Raw genomic sequence first — 24,130 nt, 5'->3', positions numbered from 1 at the left:
ACATAACTTACTTATATATCTACATTATTCAAGTCTTAACATTGAAAATTCTTCAATAATATCTAATTTTGCAGAAATATAATGATTTCTGGTAATATGCAAAGCTATATTATTAGTCAACACAAACAGCCCAAACATTAATACATGTCACATCATTGAAGATTAACAATAAAACTGTGGCTCAATTAACCTTGACTCATCTATTATACAGTAATTGCTAAATAACTGTAAAATACATTACAATCTGTTCTTTACTGCTCAAATTATAATGTACTTTTTAATCCACTTCCATGTTTATCTACATTTATCTAAAAAAAATGGAAAAACAAATACTTACCAAAATGGTGGTAACGATTAAAGAACGATTGGATAAGGAATCTGTGATGTTGGCTGGCTTTCCCTTTTGACTTTCTGTCATATTCAGGCCACTGGCTGGATCCCAAGTTCCAATCTATAAAATAGCATATGTACTTTGTAAATTGTCCATCAGGCACCTGCGAGAAAGTACTGCAAGAGAAAGTTAAAACTGCTAACACTTATTATTCACCTCTGCTGCATTATCTGCTGTCGTTAAAGAAAAGGCTGCTTGTTTTAAGCATGATTCACTGCTCTGTGAAGTGTGTCCACTCAAGTGTGACATTAAAGAACAAAATGATCCACTGCACTTCTGCAGTCAGTATGGGAGCTTAATTTTCCATTCAAACTTTCATTCACCAAGATAAACCATATTTGATGATACCTTGATAGCTGGCTAGAAACTCATTAATAGTGCATATCTTTTACTGTAATGGATCTATCTCATCCTCTCATTACAAAGATAACATGCCACATTAGATAGACAAAGCTAAAAGACAGAGCAAATCCTGGGGATCCAGGATAAATTAATAGGTAAAGCCAAGCTGCAGAGCAGCATTGATTGGTATTCCGCATGACCCCCAATAGGGCAAAATCATACCCAGAATTACCTTTGGAGCTTTTAAAAATACACCTGCTCAGCATTCAAAATACTCCCAAGGAAAGCTTACAACAAAATCTCATCTGAGCAACCTATTCCATACTTCCACTTGTATGCTATTATTATCTACATTAACTAATACTCTCTGATAATTAGGTCTTATACTCTCAGTATTCATTTTATTCCCCCTGAACACAGCCTATGGGATGACACAGCATACCTCTGGGACACATATATTGGCATAGGATGCCACTGGATGCATACCCTTGGTGGTTTTTCTGCACTGACACTATTGCCCTGTCATGTAACAATGGTCAGAACTGAAGAAGAACAGAGGCAAAAGAAGATTTGAGCCAGTAGTTCTTTTCTCCACCCTCTTAAACCTAGGAGTCACGGATAATAAGATTTGTTTTCCATATCCCTTTAGCCAATTACCCAATGTGCTTATTCAAAGGAAAAGAAAACTATCAATTATCAGTTTATCAGTAAAATAAAGCTTTATATAAAATAAGTGGCATTTTAAGTGGCATTGATTTAGCAGGTAATATTTACCCTGGTCTACCTAAATATGCTAACAAAGGTCTAATCAGCACAACCTTACCCAACTTAAATATTATGATTGCTTTTATTTTTATTTTTTTTTTATATTTCATCACATGTACTCTTTTTGATTCCTTTTTTCATTTGGATGGTTTTCTTAGTAATCTATTAAGATGCCTATCTCCCTTTAATTGGTGAAGCACAAAAGTAGAAATATTACTTATTTCTGTACTTCATAAGAAGGATACGACATTCTAATAGTTGTATGTAAGTGCAAACTTAAGCAAATTTTTTCAAAAATACATTAACTATATTAGGGATCCCATATAATGTTTGTTTAATGATGCCTAAAAAAGAATCCCTTGGGGTGCCTGGGTGGCTCAGTTGGTTAAGTGTCTGCCTTTGCCTCACACCATGATCCCATGGTCCTGCTCAGGCTCCCTGCTCAGCGGGGAGGCTGCTTCTCCTTCTCGCTCCGCCCCTCCTCCCTGCTCATGTGATAAATAAATAAAATATTTAAAGAAAAATTAAAATAAAATAAAAATCTATTGGCTTGCCATATTTTTTATATTAATTTTCCTTTTACCATTAAAAAGTATATATTCCTGATGTGTCAATCTAAAAAAAAGTTAGATAATACAGTGAGGAAAAAAAGAGAAAAATACTGATTTCAGCATTCTCTCCAAAGTAAATTATTTACTGGTCAATTAAATTTGTTTAGACTATGACTACCATGATGTCATAAAGACAGAGTTTAATTGTAATTTAGGGTCAATAATGAAAGGCCTTCGGGGGCCAGACAGGTAGCATCCATGTGTGAAGAAAAAGGGTATAAGCCAGTAGTAAGAATTTTCAGACAAAGGTAAGCAGTTTCTAAATTTCACAAAATCTCAAGGCAGAATAGCGATAATAGCCACAATCCAGACCCTGTTCTTCTCACAGCTGTGTACCTTGGGGCTTCATGCTCACAGAGCCAGTGATTTTTTCAAGTTCTTAGTAAGGCATCACTAGAGCTAATAGAGGCCTTATTAGGAACCTGGATGGGGAAGGACAGAGAGGATATTGTAAAACCTAAAATGCCTGCTGACCTGCTTAAAGTGTTTCAAATTCAAAATCATTACAAAAACACTCTGTTGGCTAAACAAGACACATCTGCAGATTGGATTTTGCAGTGACTGCCACTTTTCTGCTCCTGGTCTATAATTAATACCTATTACACATTTGTCCCCTTAGATTTTCTTTCTTTCTTTTTTTTTTTTTTTTTTTACCATCAGCTAAATAGCTAGATTTTTCAGGCATGTAATTCTAACAGCCAAAGCATTGGCAAACATCATTTCCCCACTGTCTGCCTAATGACATCCTCAAGCCTGATAAATTAGTTTTTCAAATGTCTACCCAAGTCTCTAACATAAAATATTGCCAATTTCACTTACCATCATCTCCCATGATTAATTTAGCTGAATGTCCACTCATCTAAATATATTTATCTAGTTTTATTCTCTGTCAGTTGCTTTTTCTAGTATTATTTCGAGGGAGAGGTTCCGGTTTATAGTATATGAATCCATAACTTCCTAAAATCATAAGCATTAAATATCCCCTTTTATAAATCTAGGTTTCTGAACAGAATATTATAAAGTTTCAGAAATTTCAGTGACATAAAATTTTGAGTCAAAAAACTTTGAATGATCCCTAGATTTTAAGTCTACAGGTAATGTAAAATTCAAAACTTTTTAGTGATTGAGGAAATTGTCACCAGTAGGTCTTTTGGTTTGTTTTATTTTAATCACAAGAACCATGGGCGAAGTCAAGACAATCTCTTTTTTCTTTAAATCCATTTCCAGAATGACAATTTTTTTCATTATATGGTTTAATCAAGCCTTTACAGTACTTTTTTCAGTTCTAAAATGGAATAAAGATAACTAAGCACTCTTGACCTCACAGAGTTGTTTTAAGTAGTGATAACTCTCAACAAAGTGATATAAAGGGAATGTATCTTAATATAAAACAGGCCATATAGGGACTCCTGGGTGGTTCAGTGGTTGAGCATTTGCCTTTCACTCAGGGCATGATCCCAGAGTTCTAGGATCGAGTCCCGCATCGGGCTCCTTGCATACAGCCTGCTTCTCCTCCCTCTGCCTATGTCTCTGCCTCTCCCTCTCTCTGTGTCTCTCATGAAAAAATAAATAAAATCTTTTTTTAAAAGGCCATATCTAACAATCCTATAGCTAACATTATACTAAAGTCTGAAAAGCTAAAAGCCTTTCCTTTAAGATTAGGAACAAAACAAACTGGCCCATTCTTGCCACTTTTATTCAACATAGTATTGGAAGTCCTCATCATAGCAATTAGGTAAGAAAAAAAAATTAATTGGAAAGAAAGAAGTATCACTCTCACTATTTGAAAATAACCTGATATTACATACAGAAAGCTCTAAAGACTCCACCAAAAACCTGTTAAACTAATAAATTTAGTAAAGTTTAAGACACAAAAATCAATATACAAAAATATGTTATATTTCTATACACTAATAACAAACCACCAGAAAGAGAAATATTTTAAGAATTCCATCCACAACTGCATCAAAAAGAATAAAATAACTAGTAATAAATTTAACCAAGGAGGTGAAAGATCTGTACATTCAAAACAGACACATAGATCAATGGAATAGAATAGAGAGCCCAGAAATAAACTCATGCTTATATGGTCAATTAATCTATGACAAAGAAGGCAAAAATGCACAATGGGGAAAAGACAGTCTCTCTAATAACAGTGCTGGGAAAACTGGATAGCTACATACCAAAGAACGAAATTGGACCACTTTCTAACACTACACACAAAAATAAACTCACAATGGATTAAATGCCTAAATGTGAGACCTGAAACCATAAAAATCCCAGAAGAGAACACAGGCAGCAATTTCTCTGACATCAGCTGTAGTAATATTTTTTTAGATACCTCTCCTAAGGTAAGGGACACAGAAGAAAAAAAAATAAACTATTGGGACTACATCAAAATAAAAAGCTTTTTGCACAATGAAGAAAACTATCAGCAAAATAAAAAAATAAACCTACTGAATTGGAGAAGACATTTGCAAATGATATATCTAATAAGGGGTTAATATCTAAAATGAATAAAGAAACTTACACAACTCAACACCAAAAAACTCCCTAACAATCCAATTAAAAAATGAGCAGAACATAAACAGACATTTCTCCAAAGACATACAGATGGCCAATAGACACATGAAGACATGTTCAACAGCGCTCATCATCAGTGAAATGCAAATCAAAGCCACAATGAGATATCACCTTACACCTGTCAGAATAGTTAAAAAAAAAAAGAAAAGATATAATAGATGTTGGCAAGGATGTGGAGGGAAAGGAACTGTTGTGCACTATTGGTGGGAATGTAGATTAGTACAGCCATGGTGGAAAACAGTATGGAGGTTCCTCAAAAAATTAAAAAAAGAAATATCATATGATGCAATAATTTCACTATTTGGTATTTACCCAAAGAAAATGAAAACACTATTTCAAAAAGATATATGGACCCCTATGTTTATTGCAGCATTATTTACAATAGTTAAGATATGGAAACAACCAAAGTGCCCAGCAACAGATGAATGGATAAGGAAGTGTGACAGATGATAGATAGATAGATAGATAGATAGATAGATAGATAGATAGATGATAGATAGATAATACACATAATATTACACAGCCATAAAAAAGATATCTTGCCATTTGCAACAACATGGATGGATCTAGAGGGTATTATGATAAGTGAAATAAGTCGGATTGAAAAAGACAAATACCATATGATTTCACTCACGTGTGGAATCTTAAAAACCAAATAAATGAATAAAGAAACAAAAGCAGAATAAGCCCTGTAAATATAGAGAACAAAATGATGGTTGTCAGAGGGAGGAGGAAGGCGGAATAGCAAAATGGGTGAAGGAGACTGGCAGATACAGGCTTCCAGTTATAGAATGAATCAGTCATGAGTATAAAAGGTGGAGAAAAGGGAGCTCTTGTGCACTGTTGGTGGGAATGTAAATTGGTGCAGTAACTATGGAAAACGGTATGGAAGTTCCTCAAAAAAAAAATAAAATAGAACTACCATAGCATCCAGAAATTCCATTTCTGGTTATTTGTCCAAAAATAGAAACAAAAGCAAAATAACAAACACTAACCTGAGAAGATACATACACCCTCATGTTCACTACATTATTTACCCAAGATGTGAAAACAACCTCAGTGTCTATCAATGTATGAATAGATAAAGTAATTGTGGTATATATATATATCTGTCATGAGCAAAGAGCCTAAGTGATACTTTCCTAAAGGAGGTCTTCATGGTGATCACAAGAAACCACTCTGTATTAACTAGTATACCCATTCTCTCCAGACAGTTTACAAAGTCAGATTTCAAGCCTATGTGGAGTGATACAGAATAGTAAAAACAGAGTATTTTCAACACAGTAGTTGTTTTGCTAAATGTTGAAAGTAAATTAGAAACATTTTTCTCTTCACTTGCTTCATCCTTTTCAATGTTGAATTTCTAAATGAAAAGTAGAGATATTTGTTTGTATTACTGTCCAATAAAAGTACTGTCTAATAATAATTAATAGTTGTTCATTTCCATTGGGTTTCATATTAACAGATCACTTAGAAGGAATTGGCACTCAGTGATGCCCCAAACATAAACATGCACCATTTCATAGCAATGCCTACCTGCTTTCGGGTAGGGAGAATTCATAATAAAAAATAATTACTTGGAAACTGGGTTACCTTCATATATATATAAGTAATTTGGCCTGTGAGGACGACGCAGAAATCCCGTCAGTTAATTGCTTTCCTAAAACTAGCTATCCGTCAGTTTCCTAAGGATCTAGAATTTCAACATTTGAGAACTACAGTGTTAATATGAGGACAATAAATCAATAAATATATAATCATCTAACAGAAAGGGATAACTAATCCAAACATAAATTTTTCACCTTGAGGATTTTTATTTTTGTCTAAGGCAAAGTCAACCCTAACTATTAAGAAAGAGTTAGAGACAGGTGGTAGTTTTAATTTTTTAAATAAAATTTAAATCAGTGAATTAACTCTTCTCAAATACAACACTGTGTAACATTCAATTAATTAAGGGCCATTTTTCCAAAATTAAAAATGTAGTTCAGATATTATTTAAAATCAAAGCAATGCTTTAAAAATTATGTTTAGTGTACATGTTTAATTCAAATCCAGTAGTTTGAAAGAAAAAAAGTCAACATGTGGTATTCTCTAGTAGGACAAAATAAGAATTGTGTGCTTTCAAATGAAATAATCCTACTGATTTCCAAACATAAATATCATCTGTAAAGAGTTTTCTTAAATAGTTTACCATTGTGAAGATTAAAAGTTACCAAGCAAAATTGTAACCATAAACATATTGACAGCCCAAAAATGTCAGTACAGTTGTAAGACAGGGCATTTAATGAATTCTTTATAAGAGTTAGACAAATTAAATGGTTAACATCTCCAAAGAAAAACACTAGGCTTAGATCTGCAGGAGGATGCATTTTGCTTTTTAAGAAGCAAACAACACATTTCTGACTACTCAACATCACCATTAGCATTGCTTTCCTACAGAGAAGCAAAAGAAATCTCAGTTCCAGGGAGTTTGGGGTCATTGTTGTCATGGGGACCAGGATACACATATCAAATGCCATCAAAGAGAAAAAGATAAAAAACTGCTATGTATTAGGTATCTAGAAATCTATCAAAGAAATAGTTCTCACCTATCTAGTGTGGATTTTCACACTTAGATAAATTTTGAAGACTGTAAATTCCATTCAAACACCTTTTTCCTAGGGAGTTAATGAGTACAGGATTCTACAGGCTAGAGAAAGGTCAATAGTAAAGACTTCTATAGAAATTACCACTTGTTCTAAAAATACATATGTTTTACAAAAACTTTTTCAAAAAGCAATTTGAAACATGTTCTTGTCCTGGAACATCTATGCCCATAAATTCAGGAAGGCAGGGTTTCAAATTCAGGAAGGCAGGGTTTCATTACTAATTCTCACCCTCTGCATACATTATAAAAATATCTGAATTTTACTAAGAAGCCTATGGATTACAGATACCAGTTTCTATTAGTGGGTCCAAATGCAAGCAGTAAATATTCAGAAAAAAATGATGTCAAAAGTTGAAATGGGGGTATCCCTGGGTGGCTCAGTGGTTTGGCACCTGCCTTTGGCCCCGGGGCGTGATTCTGGAGTCCTGGGATCGAGTCCCGCATCAGGCTCCCTGCATGGAGCCTGCTTCTCCTCTGTCTGTGTCTCTGCCTCTCTCTCTATCTGTGTCTCTCATGAATAAATAAATATTTTTAAAAAACATGACAGGCCAAAATAAAAATAAACAGATCTTGAATAAACATAAAAGGTCAGTAATTATTTTTAAAAAAAGTTGAAATAAAGCTTCCTTAAAAATAAAGTATGACAAAGTTATTATACTTTATAAAAATTTACAAATTTGAATCATCTTGCTTCATTATATATAATATATAATATATATAATATAAATATATTTATATAATATACAATATATGAATAAATAATATAATATAAAATTTATATATAATTTATATATAATATAATATAACAGAATATAATATAATATAAATACATAATATACATAAATACATATAAATATATTTATACATAAATATAAATATGAAATATATTTATATATATATATAAATTCTTAACTTTGTAGAAATTGGCAAACATATATTCCATACAATGCGTTTTTGTATCCACTTTTCTTTTTCAAAGTTTTCCCTAAAGATGTAGAGGTTTGAATCTGATTGTATTATGAAAACATGCTAAGGCAAGCATTGTGTTATTGTTCATAGTACTAAACACTTGCAAGCTTCTCAGTACCATCTCTGGCCAGAGAAATGTACCTGGTTTTTCCTGATTTTTTTTCGAAATTAATGTATTAAAACAAAAAGCCAGTTTCATAAGGATTAATTAAACACTTCCACTGAGGAGACAGAGAATTCTATTCTCCAAGTTCTATTTGAATAGAAATATCACGTTAAAAAAAAAAAAACTATCAGCAAAAGAACCAAAAGAAATTTTGATCCTAGAAAAAAAAAATAGGAGAGGGACAACAAGAATGATTTTAGTTTAATGCCTCTACTTAAAAGCTAATATCCATTTGAAAAGAGACTTTTTTGTTGTTTTTGTTTGTTTGGAAAACATATGACATACATGGTGGTTGCAAAGTACATTTGGTAAGAAAAATCATGTGGCAGAAATAAGTGATTTTATTATTTTATTTATTTTAAATTCAGGTAAAATTAATAAATGGTGTTATATTAGTTTCAGCTCTATAAGTAATTTTATTATTGCATTACAGTTTAAAATATTCTTTTTTATATAAATGGTAATTTTCTGCAAAATGGCCTCTAGATAACTCAACTTGCATTGGAAATGCACCATTATCATGGAGTGTCATCATCTCAATTCAAAGCTCTCCTGTAAAAGCTTCCAACTATTTTTCTTCTACACAGAATCCTTGTGAGTTATATTCTAAGTGTCTTCTCAATATTTCTTAACATCTTATGCCTTTTAATCAAGTGTTTACTTCCAACTGAAGCTGTTGTTTCCTAAACACATAGCTAAGCTTCAGAGTACTAGGTAAGATTAAACCATTTCCAGCGGTAAATCATATCCTAGCTACATATTCTTTTTATTTTTTTTAAGATTTTATTTATTAATTCATGAGAGACACAGAAGAGAAGGAGGCAGAAACATAGGCAGAGGAGAAGCAGGCTCCATACAGAGAGCCCAATATGGGACTCGATCCCGGGACTCCAGGATCACGACATGAGACGAAGGTAGACGCTCAACTGCTGAGCCACCCAGGCATCTCCCTAGTTACATATTCAAAGAAAAGTAAAAACCAAAAAATTTCATTTTGTCAGTTATGAAGACATTTTTGTCTTCCTCATGTCAATTTTTCTTGACCATACCATTGTGCTATTTCTTCCTCTCCTTCCAAGCGACTTCAGTAATTCCATTGACAGATTAAATACACAAATAGACAACAGTCTGACCATGTATGAAATAGAACTTGACCCAGAGCCTCTGGAGCAAACAATCTGGGAAGGCAAACCACCTCTGTGGCAATCTGCCCAAAGTGGTCAAGGTCTGTTCAATAACCCCCAGCTTCCCTATCTTTTGCCAGCACCCCATGATTCCTCATGTTAACAATCTCCAGTCAGGGCACATCTGAGGCCTTTCCTTTTTTCCACTATGAAGCTTTTCCACTGACCTGCCTGCCTTTGCATTTCTGCCAAACACAAGTGCTACAGCAAGCTCTGAATAATAACTTGTTTGTTCTCATTTAAGTGGTCTTCGTTTATTCCCATACCACAAATTGATATGATGGAAAATGGGAACTTTTATAAATAGAATATTATTTTTACTCTTTGATGTAGAATTGGGTTGTCAGGATTTAAAATGCATTATGTAAGGTGCATAGCGCATCCTTGTAAGTTCAGACTTCAGTGTTGCCATCTTGTGCACTCTAAAATCCTGTGCCCCTTGAAGCACTGACTTACAACCCCAGCCCACTGACTAACTACTAGATTTCTCTGTTCTCATTGTGTAGGTATGGGATAAATCTGGAAAAATTAAAGAAAAAAATGTTGTGCCATAGGAAAATAAATTTGCACCAGACACTTGAATAAGCATTCTATGTGGAGTTCTTATGATTCTTGTGGTGATTCTTCTTTCATTCAGTAGTCAATAAATACTTCGTGAGGATATACTTTGTGCCAGAGACTTTGCTAGGCCCCGAATATGTAAATAGTGGAACTGAGAGCATACATAATTACACACTGTGATAAGTGCCAGGAAGGAAAAGTACAGGGCACTATAAGAAAGTCAAATTTGGTTAGGCTTATGGGATGCCTCTAAGGAAGAAAGACATTCTGTGACCCTCAGGATGAGTACGAGTGAGCCAGGCAAAGGGATGGGGGTGGGTTTTCCAAGCTGGGAAAATTTCCCTGCCAAAGTAATAGAGAAAGCTTTGTGTCTGTGAAAAAAAAAAAAACGAGCAAAAACCAGTGTAATTAATGCACAGAAAACATCTGAGATGGTAGTGAGAGCTGAGGGGCAAGGTAGGCAGTACTTTGTAAATCACATTTGGATTTTAATCAAAATAATCAAAATACAGTGGGAATAAGTGAAAGGATTTAAACAGAGCAATAACATGGATCAATTTGCTTTCAAAGACACTGGTCTGGCTGCTGTCATATGGGGAATGAACTATAAGGGGAATAGAACAGAGAAGTCTATTTGGGTGCCAATATAGATGTCCAGGTGATAGGTACCTTGGCTATTATTGCAACAATGGATGTGGAGACAAATAGATGGATTCTAAACATATTTTGGAAGTATATTTGGAAGAATATCCAATATGGTCTTTGAACTGACCAGAAGAATTCAAGCTGGGAAAACTACTTATTATTTTCCTTTTCCTAGTTTTGAGTACTGAATACCAGGCTCTTAAAGAAAACAAACTGTCCTATTGCCTGAGGCAGACAATATCTGGAATGGCACCTAGTTTCCCCTCAGCCCCTTATTCTTCCTCCACTGCTCTAAAGAAGGCATTGCCATGGCATGGAGAGCTTGTTTGGACAGATGTGACCGGCTGTGTCTGCAGTATTAGTGACCCTTCTTGGACAAGCTAAGCAGGCTGTGTTCCAACCAAAGTTCCTGTCAAGATAGAATGGAAAAGATTCAATTTGATCTCTGGGCATTAAGTGGAAAAGATGTGTTCAGAGTCTCATTTCAACCCCAAACTCAGTTCCCTAAACATGTAAGAAAGTCATCTTTCTTTTTAGCAGTTATTACTGCCTAATCCTATATTGTACTTTCATGAGTCCATTTATTATTGGCAGGTTTCCTTCACCAGGATATAACCTTCATAAGGGCACAAAATAGAGGTTCACTCTATATTTGTTAAGAGGATCAAGTGAATAAATGAAGTGTACTGGACAAAGATGACCAAGATAAAGCCAGGAAAAGGGATCCCTGGGTGGCGCAGCGGTTTGGCGCCTGCCTTTGGCCCAGGGCCTGATCCTGGAGACCCCGGATCGAATCCCACGTCGGGCTCCCGGTGCATGGAGCCTGCTTCTCCCTCTGCCTGTGTCTCTGCCTCTCTCTCTCTCACTGTGTGCCTATCATAAATAAATAAAAAATTAAAAAAAAAAATAAAGCCAGGAAAAGGCAGCAGGCATGAGGAGAAGTAATGGATAAAACTAACATTTTACACATTTTTTTTCATTTTCCTCACCCAGTCATGATAAAAATAGAATTGGGGATAACTAAATTCTTAACCTTAACACCTATAAAGATCGTATTTCCAGGTTCTCTTAAAAGCCATGATATTCTCCGTTAGCCCTTAGCACCCTACATTTTTTGAGATGAGAAATTTGGCACAGAGAACTTGGGTGGAAGGGTGAAGTTCACACACTTGCGACAGAATTGTAATTGTGATTTAAGCCTCTAAGATCACTATCTGTTGAACCTTCTAAACTGTGAACTCTATCAAGGTAGGAACTCTGTCTTTACATCTATGGGTTTGAATACAAAGCAAAAGAAAACTTGGCAAGACTCATTAGTCTTCATGAATTAGATACTGCTATTACCCCCAATGTAGTTGAAGACACTGTGTTTTAGAGAGGTTAAAGAAGTTGTCCATAAATACTAAATGGCAGAGCAAGGATTTGAGCCCAGTTCTGCCTAAATCTGTACCTTGATCTCTTAACCATTCTACTAGATTAAAAAAAATGAGTATGTTTTGCTACCTAGTGGCACTTTATTCCTACTATTAAAAGTCAAGTCTGTCACAGACTTGCCAAAAAATTCTCATTATTCTTAAGATCTAACTAAACTAAATCCAACTGCTCTCTTTTATCTGATGACTTAAGTGCTTTCTTCTTCTTTTTATTTTATTTATTTTTTATTTTTTATTTTTTTCAGATGGAGAGAGAGAGAGAGTATGCACCAAGGGGTGGGAAGAGTAGAGGAAGAGGGAAAGAGAGAATCTCGAGTACACTTCCTGCCCAGTACAGAGACCAGTATGGGGCTGGATCTCACAACCCCAAGGCCATAACCTGAGCTGAAATCAAGAGTCAGATACTTAACTGACTGAGCCACCCAGATACCCCTTATGCACTGATTTTTGAAGATATTGAAAGCATTTAATTTGAACTTTTAATTCCACTTCTCTCTAATTTACCTTCACTCAACCTCAGTACTTTATGTGCCTCTTCAGATTTGTTCCAATTTGTTTCTAATGTTAATTTTCCCCACTGATTTCCTCACCAATCTTTGATTTATGCTTTTATCACTGGCTTCTCCTACTTTTATCACCTGGCTCCTCCATTACTCCTTAAAAGCATAATTCCAATAGTCAGCTATTCCTTGAATTAACAACACCGTTGAAGATTCAGCTACTGCCTCTGTCACTGTTTATGCATCTCTCACTTCCACTCAGAATAGTTTGAGATACATGACTCCATATTAAAATTATTCCAAACTATAATATTTTTCTACACATCCCATAGGCCTCCAGGCTATTCCCTCTTTGAATTCATATTGTATACTAACACATTGCAAATATCTCAACATGGTGCTCACTTTATGACTTAAATCTAGCATTTTAGCTCTGTCTCCCACCTCTGTGTGAGTCTGTGTGTGTGTGTGTTAAATGATTAAATCAAATGCTATGCTGTCTTTCCCCATATTGTTATCTCTTTCTGCAATGACTCAATCTCTACCAATCAATAATTCCCCATTATTCAAAAGCTAGTTCTAAGTACCTCATATACGTGACTCTACTTAATTACATCCTTTGTCAGAAATATTCTTTTACTGCTCTTGTAAAGTGTGGAACAGACAGTTTTCCATCATATTTATGTTCAAGTGAGTTATCACTATATGTAAAACCCCCTTTATTTTAAAGATTTTGTGTAATTTATTTATCAAAACAAAATTTCAAATTTCAGAGAAGTGTACAAAATATTTTTGAAATATCAAGGCAACATGTATAATTCACATTGTTGTACCCTGTTTATCAGTCTGGCTGATCATCACACGTACGTGGTAAGCGTTATATTCAGGGTCTTTCTATAATCCACATTATTGCCTAGATAAAAGCTTCTCTAATGTTTTCCTTACAGGGACTATAGTAACAAGAAGGCACTGCCATTTCTTTGTTGGTGTGCTGAAATATAAAAAAGGCCAAAGCTCTTCCCAGTGACTTGTATACTTCCAAAAAAAAAAAAAAAAAAGACAGTATCACCAGTAAATACTGGTATGAAACCTGTAAGATCTGACTAAACACTACCATTATCAATACCGGTCTTGGGTATAGAATAATATTCTCATCATGGAGCAAAGCAGTTAGGAAGTGACTGCCTCATGAATATTTGGTTTGCAGTTTATTATGAAAGATTCTTGACTTTGCATGGTCTTTCAAAAGGTACAAAGAAGGTAATATTTCTGTCAAACTTAGTCATCAGTTGGTCATGCTGTATTTCTCCCTATCTTGGTAACATTATCAAAAATTTCATGTTTTCTCTCTCCAGAATAATTTGAATCAACATTCAAATATGCTATTGTCTCTTAGGTTAAAGTCCTCTTCTTATGACTCAAGTATCCATTTATAACTAATGTTCCATGTTTAATTGCTAGATGAAATATAAGACACCTTACTATCTTTAAAACAATACTATTTTGGTCAAATATAAATTTTTCTTAAGTTCTTATCAAAATATCTTAATACATTTTCAATGAGTCTACCAGGAAAAATATATAAATGCATATATTACAAATATAAACAAACTTACACTAAAGTATTTTTAAAGTCAGCATATACCCAAATTCTATAATCTTTGCCTGTACTTTACCTTAGAAATATAATCAAATAAGATAGATGAGTATAATGTATTTATGTTCATACCTAATTTACTTTGCATACATTAAGTCAGATATTTCATTTGACTATGACCCAGCAATAGAAATATGCTTCTGTATTTAATCCTTTTTTATGACCTGCTCCAAATAGGAAAGTCTATGCAAACAGAAGTATAAATACTTTTAATTACTATATTAAATCTTAAAGCTAATAAAGATTATATGCATTTCAAAGTATAAGAAAAATGTGATGAGAAAATAAAATATTTAGTTGTCTTAAGACACTTTTTATCCTTGAATACTAATTCTCAATTATTATATTCAATATAATGAATCGAATATGTATATTTGTTATTCGATAAAGTCAAATGCCCATGAAATGTGACTACAAAAGGGAATATTTCCCTATTTCTTCATTAGGATTTTTTTCACTTAATAATTAAAGTAAATAGGTTGAATGACTCAAGTACCTTTTCCAAACCTTCTTCCTTGAGGCTGATCACATCCAAATCAAAATCTGTTCGTAAGCCATTGGTTTTGTTGAAAGTTATTCTGCCTGTGAGACCTTCCCAGTGTGCCTGTAGGAAACAAACAAACAAATAAATAAATACAATGGGTTAACACATAAGTAAAGGAAGATAAAATATTTTTTCACACAAAAAAATAGGAAACACTATTTTCATTACTTCTCATAAATTGGTATCATTACTGATTTTTAAAACATCATTTTCGGGATCCCTGGGTGGCGCAGCGGTTTGGCGCCTGCCTTTGGCCCAGGGCGCGATCCTGGAGACCCGGGATCGAATCCCACGTCGGGCTCCCGGTGCATGGAGCCTGCTTCTCCCTCTGCCTGTGTCTCTGCCTCTCGCTCTCTCTGTGACTATCATAAATAAATAAAAATTTATAAAAAAATAAAATAAATAAATAAAACATCATTTTCCTCTTATGAGCTTTGGAGGATTTTTGTCTACAGACACTGTTTTAGTCCCAGTATAAAACCTATTATAAATTTTTCATTTTAAATAATGATTTTCTGTGTATAACTTTTTATGAGATATTTGAAGATTGTTCTAACTAGCAAACCTCCTTTGGCAAACTGAGAATAATTTTGTCACTTATTATAATACATGAGATAGTGAATATCTCACTGGAGACTCCAAATAGAATTACTGTTATAAAATACCACTCCTAAATTCATACTAATATGAACATAAACTTATTTTATTACAGAGAAAGAAACTGAATTTAGGAAAACCTATGTTATATAACTTCAATTATACACTTTCCTCTTAGAATAATTAACTTATTACTTTATTTTTCCCTTAAGCAAGACCAGGAGAAATATATCAAAATTACTTCATGTCAAGCTATACTTCCTGTAAAAGAGGCCTTACACATAGAAGGAAGTGAAAATATAATAATCTAATTACATAATGGGTTCAGTCCATCACAGGTGAGCAAATTTCCGAATTTTTCTTTGATAAAAAGTTTTCTCATTCTGCTGGCTATATACAAAAAATAATGTTTTCCATTATTTGCCATTTGGAAGTAGCTTGGAAAAATAGTTACATGTGAAAATTCTAAATAATGTAACATATACTCACAGCTGTTAATGTTTGAAAGAATATATACCAAGATCCAAAGAAATAAAACCAAATAGGTTACAGGTAACATTTCAAGAAGGGATACAAATGAATATAATTATTACTACATTTCTTAGCCTCCATGTATTTCTATAGTTATGTATAGGGATTCTAAAACAGTTCTAAGCTAAAAAATTGCAAATAAAACAGAAACAGTTATAATACTTATCTATATACATATTTTAAGACTTCATCACTGAGTTGAAATACTTGTTAAGTGGTCTCCAATATGGAAGAAAAAATATTTTTAACCCAACATTCCCCAAGAAAATAATTTTAGGTGATTAACAGAAATGCATACTAGTACAAAAATAGACAATGTGATTAACAAGTACAGAAATAAAAGTAGAAAATAGTAAAAAAAAAAAAAAAAAAAAAAAAAAAAAAAAAACTATCTGAGGTAAAGGCACCATAAAGAAATGTTCATCAGGTAAGAATGCGTAACTAATAAAATGCAACCACAAATTTAATTCTGAACTTCCTAGCAACCAAAGCAATGAAGAAAATGTGATAAAAACACATATACAGGGCCCGTAATTTAAGACATACCAACTGCCCAGGAGAAGCTCAGCTTTTCCTGACACTGAAATCTGAGAAGAATGTCTCCCGTTGGTCCTCATAAAGAGGAGCACTGTGTGATGTAATGGACTAGGTCCTCGACAACACCTTACAATCAATACAATAGTGAGTTTCACACAACTGTTTCTTATAGGGCAGTTTGACACACACGTCAATATTCAGATGCTGCATCCAGAATGCAGTTCTTTAACCAACAAACCTATGCACTATGTTTGCAGCTCTTGGACGCTTAGTTTTAAAGCAGACATAAATGTAGAATGTGAAGTAAATAAAGGAACTACATATGTTTTAGGTGTGTTGTTTCACCTACCTGAGAATACATTAAAAATTACGTGTGGAAAATTCATGAGTATTCTTTGCCAAGAACCTGGAGATTTATAATTATGACCCTATTTTCACTTTTATTTTCAAGATGAATAATTTATTATATGATGAATTGATGATTTCTTTAAAGCCATTAAGAAAAATTTCGTATGGTAATAATCCCTGTGATTTTCCTAACAAAGATTACATTTTCATAGTTAACACTTTCATATAAAAACTCCTGTTATAATCAAATGAAATGTGTTCTAAACTGACAGAGGGATTTCCTTCATGATAGGATAACTAGGAATAGTGTGTGTGCGTTTGTGTGTGTGATGTTTAGAATTTTACCTTTTTTCCCTCACTATGTGCATTCTTGGTCTATAACCATAACTGCTCTAATCAGAAATGATATATGGCCATAAGAATGACTGCATTATCAATATGAAGTAAACTTTGCACTTCTCTGAATCCAGGTAATTCTGTTTTATGTTAACTGCTAATATACTTAAAATAACTAGACATTATATTTAGGAACCACAAATCTAAATAACAATTCTTGTAAGACATGTAATTTAGTGGGGTGCAAATGGCATTCATGTTAAAAGTGGTTGCCTAAAATATAGGCATTCTTTACACTGCATCTCCACTTAAATGAAAAGTAATACACATAAAGATTCAGGAAGGTGAAAACTAACAATGTCGTAAACCATAAGTCAGAGATTTTCATCTGTTTACCAAACGCAATCAGATATTTTGAAAGATATCCGTTTATTTGTCATGCAATTTCCCCCCCTTTTGTTCCACATCATTTAGAAAAAAATGTTAATTTTGCTTGTATGGAGGAAGACAGTAAATTTAATTCAAAAGATAAAAGTAAAAGGTCACCTGTTAGGAAAACTGAAATAATCTCAATTCATTCACCTTGAGGACAAAAGAGAGCAGGCATATGTGCTTCTCCTAACATACCTCTTTAATTAGGCTCATAAAACGGGTCCCGAAGCGCCAGGGTTTGTGTCTATTACACTGTAAGGAACTGACTGTCATCTGGGGAAACTGTTGGACGCCCACAGACACCACGTGCACGGCATCATACATTAGAGCAGCATCAGTCTGAAAGCCAAGAAAAAGGAAATATGGAGTCAATACAACAAGTGAAACCCATAGTAGGAGGTTTTGAAAGGGAGAAAGAAGGAAGGAGTGAGAGAAATATACACTCATTTTATTTTCATGTAGGTATTTCTGATGCTTTGGTTCTCTTAAATAAGATACTGTGATCAAATTACTACCTCAACTCCATTAGAATATTGGACCTACCCCCATCTCCCAAAGTAATAATCCAATTTCATATTGTCCTAGTATCCTTGTTGAAGTAGGAAATGTGTGAAGACATTCATTATTTCATTTTTTTGTCATCTCCTCTGGCTCTATTTGATTGTCTCACTACACAATATGCACACACACACACAGGATAAGTGCAATTGGGAACATTTAGAATGGTTACATAAATTACACATTGTACATAAAAGTAAATAAACAATTTCCTTATACAGGAAGGACAAGAGATTTGAAAGGAGATTCACCTAAAAAGTTTAGATATAATCCACAATCTTTTTTCTTCAACTTAATTTTTCAAAAGGTTCAGTCTCAGAAATGCTACAGTTTTGAATCTCAATACATGTATTAATCCCTTTTTAAGAAACTAAACTTAATCCCCTGTACTGTTTTCTTTTCCCCAAATTTCCATATGAATAAAGGTTCATTTTGTCTTCTCAAGTAAAACGAATATGAATTCTACTGTGTTTGCACCTGCTCAAAATGACTGACCACTTTAGAAGTTGATGATAAAAAATAAAATGTTTATAAGTCATAACCAACCAGAGGCTCAGTGACTGTCAACTGCTGTGTTAAATGGACCCTCACATTGTGTGTGACGGATCGATGCCAGGCTCACTACCTACAGAAGAGGACCACACCGACAGTACTGCTAGCAATGAACTTTGGGCCATCTGCTTGGCATGCTTCGGAATAAAAGCATATATTTCCTCTTCTCATTCACACAATTAGTGAGCTGTGAAATGAATTCCAAAATGAATAGGAACCCTGTAGATTATAGCGTTTGCCACAATACAATACAAAATGAGTACACACAGTAGCTTTCATGCAAATGGATCCTAAGGAGCTTTACCACAGAAAATGGAAGGCAGCTAAAGAGCACAATGCAATGACAGAACATAATAATAATGCCATTTTATAGTTCATAAATCTTTGGGGAATATAGCTCAGATTCATAACCTTCATTTTGTAAATACCAGCTGACTACTTTCTCATATGCTCATGGCTGCAGAGTGGAACTGGAATCACAGAGTTGATACAGGCAGACATCATGAGCCTGAGGATTAGACTATTTGTCTTTGGCCTGAGGTAACATCAGAGGACATATCTTATATGCCACACAGGTGGTCGTAAAAACAGTTACCAAGATATGAAAGACACGTTTGATTTCAAAACAAAATGAATTTTAAAAAATATCACTGTTAACAAAGGTATAGAGCAATGAACACTCTCACACACTACTCGAGGGAAGATAAAGGGCAATTTTGCAATTTGCAGCACAAAGGAGCCTTAAAAACATCCATGTGCTTTTTAACCTAGTAATTTCTTTCTGAAATTTGCCCTAAGCAAATCAGAGAGAAGAACAAAAGCTACACACATGACTTATTTTTTAAAAAATACTGAATGTTCGAACCTAAGGAGACACAATAAAATTACAATGATATTTTTTACATAACTACTAAAAACCACGTTTTGAAAAATACTCAGATGAGAAACTGCACGTGATATGAAGTGTAAAAATAGGTTATACAGAGCTGTATGTCCAGCATAAGCCATTATATATCTTTATAGGTACTTCATATGTGCTATTTAATTTATTTAATTCTCACAATAATGGTTTAATAAAAGCACTACTAATGTTCCCATTTTACAAATGATGAAACCAAGTTTGAGAGATGTTAAGTAACTAAGCCAAGTCACAGTTAACAAGTGGAGAGGCCTTAGACCCAAACAGCCTCTCTGCTCAGAGCTAGGATTCTTAAGCACAATATTAGATGTTATATCAACAACAGCACGATTCTTCTTTCAAAGAGAAGAAAATATCCTAAAATGAAACCAATGATTATTCTTGAAAGTTAATAATTATGGAATTTAATTTTTTTCTTTTTATTTTCTATAGTTTCTTTAAAACTTTGCTAAATGTCATTCAATAATTTTCAAGATGAAAATTTTTATCTATTTCCACAAAATAACTAAAATAATATAAATATGATATTACTACCACCCTGCCATGATTTACTGAATTACATGGTCTTATATGACTTATATGAAAATCCTAGAATAGTATCTTATCTAAAATGACAATACTAAGAAAGAATTTTGCCAAATTAAGAGTTTGAAAAATTGTTTTTGGTATATAGTTTCAGCATCAAGATCAGAGGACACACTAGTTGATAATAAAACAAAACTAGTTGACATCTGTAATCTTACATGAAATTATAAAAGAAAGATAATATTTATTAAATAGAAGATAAATACTAGAGAAAAAATATTGTAAGTCATTAAAAAGTTGCTGATCACATTACTTCCTGAATTTCCAGTTTAAAATATGTTGATTTATGAAAAGTGATACAGAGAACTTCTGAAACTACTCTCTGATAATTTCATCAGTTTAGAGTGTTATCTTTGTCCTACTTTTAGACTAGTTGTTCCATGTAATAATATGGAGCTATTTTCCATTTAAACTTGCTATCGTGTCAGACTCAGCTTTACTATCTTCTTTGCAAACTATACACAAGCAAATTCTTTCACCTTTGAAGAGTTGTGAGAAAACTGATGCTTCAAAAATGTTTTTCTTATTTTCACAAGAATGCATATGCTTGGAAATCCCTGGGTGGCTCAGTGGTTTAGCGCCTGCCTTCGGCCCAGGGCATGATCCTGGGGCCCCGGGATCGAGTCCCACATCGGGTTCCCTGCATGAAGCCTGCTTCTTCCTCTGTGTCTCTGCCTCTCTCTGTGTGTCTCTCATAAATAAATAAATAAAATCTTTTTTAAAAAAAAGAAGGCATATGCTTGAAAGTCTGTCTTACACTACTAATAGTATTAGCTAACACTCATTTAGTATTTACTATGTATGAATCATTATCTTTAAATCATCCCCTTCAAATTCTTGCAACCATTATCCAGTTGGAAATCACTGAGTTGGTACCAAGTAGAAAATTGAGTCCGAGAATAGGTAAGTAACTGGCCTAAGCTCCTAGCATGTAGAGGTGGGGCTGGATTTGAATCCAGACAATGTATCAGGAGTTCACATCTTTCTCTCCGCTTTTTTGCTCAGAGCTCTACATTTAATAAAACAAAATAGTTTAAATGATTTTAAAGTTACGAAATAAAAGAAATGTTGATGAGTACTTGAATGTATTAATCTACCTCATTTTTTTATAAGTAGTAAATACATAACAAAAAATGGACTACATAGTAAGGAAATGTATAGATTATGGAGAATGGACAAATATAAATTCAGAAAAAAATACATCTATGTATGAGATTGTGTCAATAATAGGTTAGGAAGTTAGGAACACTAACCTCGAATGATTTCATGAAAGAAGTAGATTTCTTCTATGCAGTGGCTGCTCAGGGGGTTCTCAAAAGGAAAAAGGTCTTAAGAGTGTCTTTCAAGATCAGGCTTAAGGGGCATCTCTTACTCCCAACCCTAAACTGTAAAGATTGATTCAGCTGCTCTTGCTAAGTCTTCCACCCTCTCATATTGACTTTATAGTCCCTCGCCTTGACTTTCCTCTTGATGGAAAATAGGAGGGAAAAAAAGGGAGGAGTGGAAGAGAAGAGGAACCAAGTAGAAGAGGCATACAGGTTAACTGCTTAATCATTTTTATAATATTATTATTACTATCAAATTATATTGCATGCTTACAGAATACTACACAACTGAGTCAGTTTCTTTACCTGCATTGTATCATTTAATTCTACCAGGACCATGTTTTAGGTGATATTACTATTATGATTTTAGAAAGAAGGAAACTCAAGCTTAGCAAGGTCAAAGTAATTTTCTCAACGTCTCATCACCTTGAAAAAGAAGACTCGGAAAACAAGATTCAGGCAGAGCTTGGCTCTTTGAATTACTACCCAAACTATCATAACAAGTCTCTGGCAGAAATAAGATTTAGAAACAAGACTCCGGCAAGCCCTAATTCTTACACTCACTGAACTGTCATACCCAACTACCTCTCTTAAGCCTATTCCTTTTTTTTTTTAAGATTTTATTTATTTATTCATGAGAGACACAGAGAGAGGGGCAGAGACATAGGCAGAGGGAGAAACAGGCTCCATGCAGGGAGCCTGATGTGGGACTCGATCCCCGGTCTCCAGGATCATACCCTGGGCTGAAGGCGGCGCTAAACCGCTGAGAAACCCGGGCTGCCGTCTTAAGCCTATTCCTACCACAACTATGAAAGGCAATAGAGGATAAAATGATAGCATCAGGTCTCCTATCTTTGGAGGCTCTGCTGAACACCAGACAATTATGTCCTGAGGTCCCAAAGAGACTATGTTTCTGAGCTCAGATGCAAACAAATGTTCCTTTGGCTCCCAAGTAAGATTTTTTTTTTCCTTTTACAGCATAGCTGCCTCCAAAGAAAGCTTCAGGATTAAACATAACTGCAATTTAACCAATTAAATTAAAAATGAACATGTATACAATTTGGTTATTAAAATCCAGAGGAGGGAGTTAGATACACTTGTAGTCATTCACATCCTAAACTACAAAGACAAAAGCTAAGCAGAAAAAAGAAAATCAGCAATGAAGATAAAATAGTCTGTCCTCTTTTCTCCTTTAAGAATAATTACTCGCTATATATAAATGGATCTCACTTATCAGAAAGCTAAACTATCTCTTCACCCTGGGAATACAGGGCAAAGCACAGAGTAGGTAGGTACAACAGATCTAAGAAATCCTATGCTTCACTGTTAGCTCAAGTGTCTATCGATAGTAGTAATAGGAGCAGACTTGAGACACTTCATCGGACCCCCCTGCAGTTGGGACTTTATTTTTCCTTCCAAAATAAGTTAGTTAGCCTACAAAGAACGTCTGTCAGCCAAAAACTTGCTTTGCAAATCTTTAAAATTGTGCGATGTAGTCTTACATATTTCAATAAAACTGTAGTGATCTAAATGGGTGGCTTGAAAAGATCATAAGAATCCGCATACATTTTAAATATGCAATAACCATCTCACTAATTTTTTTGCCCAGTTTATCATAAACCTAGTCTAATTACTTTTAGGCATGGAGTGTGTATGGGGAATGCAGGTGAAAGAGTGACAAGTGGCTAATTTTTATGGCTGAGCTATTGCCACAGAAATTGGTTTAGTCACCCAGTATGATTCCATCTCTCTCAAGTAACCTCAAGTCTGATGAGACAGTTCAAGTATTGAAAGAACAGATTATATTTCTTTTATGCTCTGGAAAAGTCCACTATGCATTTTTAAATAATTGCAGAATCAGAGGAATTAGACACTCTCCAAAGTTTCAAATAACAAAAATTACCATTGTTTGATATTTTTGATTTTGTATGTATAATTGAAACATTTCCCAATATATATAAAAGCAGGAATAATCATATATTCTGTGAAAGGTCAAAACATTTCTATATATTTAGATTTCATTTACAGAAGCATTTAGTACTAAGCAGTTGTTACCAAGCATGCTCATGTTGACTGCATGTGTTATTTCTGTTTTTGATCACTATAATCACCATCATTAAACATCTCCTTTGTAAAGTTCTGAGAGAGATAGGAGTTACAAAATTTAAACAGAGCTTTTATTTATATGAAGCAAATAGCTAGAAATGAACAATTCTGAACTACATATAAACATATGAAGGAATATCGGTACATAGAATCTCTCAGAAATACTAAAGATCTCTCAGGAAAAACAAAAAAGCTATCCAAAGTATTTATTTTTCTTTCCAATGAGAAGAGCGTTCCTTTTCTCAGGTAGTATGGGTTTTGGGTACCTCCCACTGAATTTTCACTCGGGGAGCATGGCACATAACC

At 34.1% G+C, this 24,130-nt stretch overlaps 1 protein-coding gene across 1 annotated transcript in view; it reads right to left on the bottom strand.

Annotated features, from left to right (window-relative positions):
- GRIK2 (glutamate ionotropic receptor kainate type subunit 2) overlaps positions 1-24,130 on the bottom strand; it is a 633,334-nt gene that overhangs the window by 228,317 nt on the left and 380,887 nt on the right. The window contains exons 7-9 of the mRNA XM_055329533.1: positions 17,975-18,118; positions 14,951-15,058; positions 338-451 (exon numbers count right to left, since the gene is read on the bottom strand). Coding sequence (XP_055185508.1) covers positions 338-451; positions 14,951-15,058; positions 17,975-18,118 — 366 coding nt within the window. The remainder of the gene's footprint in view (positions 1-337; positions 452-14,950; positions 15,059-17,974; positions 18,119-24,130) is intronic.

Source organism: Nyctereutes procyonoides, unplaced genomic scaffold (genome assembly GCF_905146905.1).
Source record: "Nyctereutes procyonoides isolate TBG_1078 unplaced genomic scaffold, NYPRO_anot_genome, whole genome shotgun sequence".
Lineage (NCBI taxonomy): Eukaryota > Metazoa > Chordata > Mammalia > Carnivora > Canidae > Nyctereutes > Nyctereutes procyonoides.
This window is presented reverse-complemented; position numbering and strand designations above follow the sequence as displayed.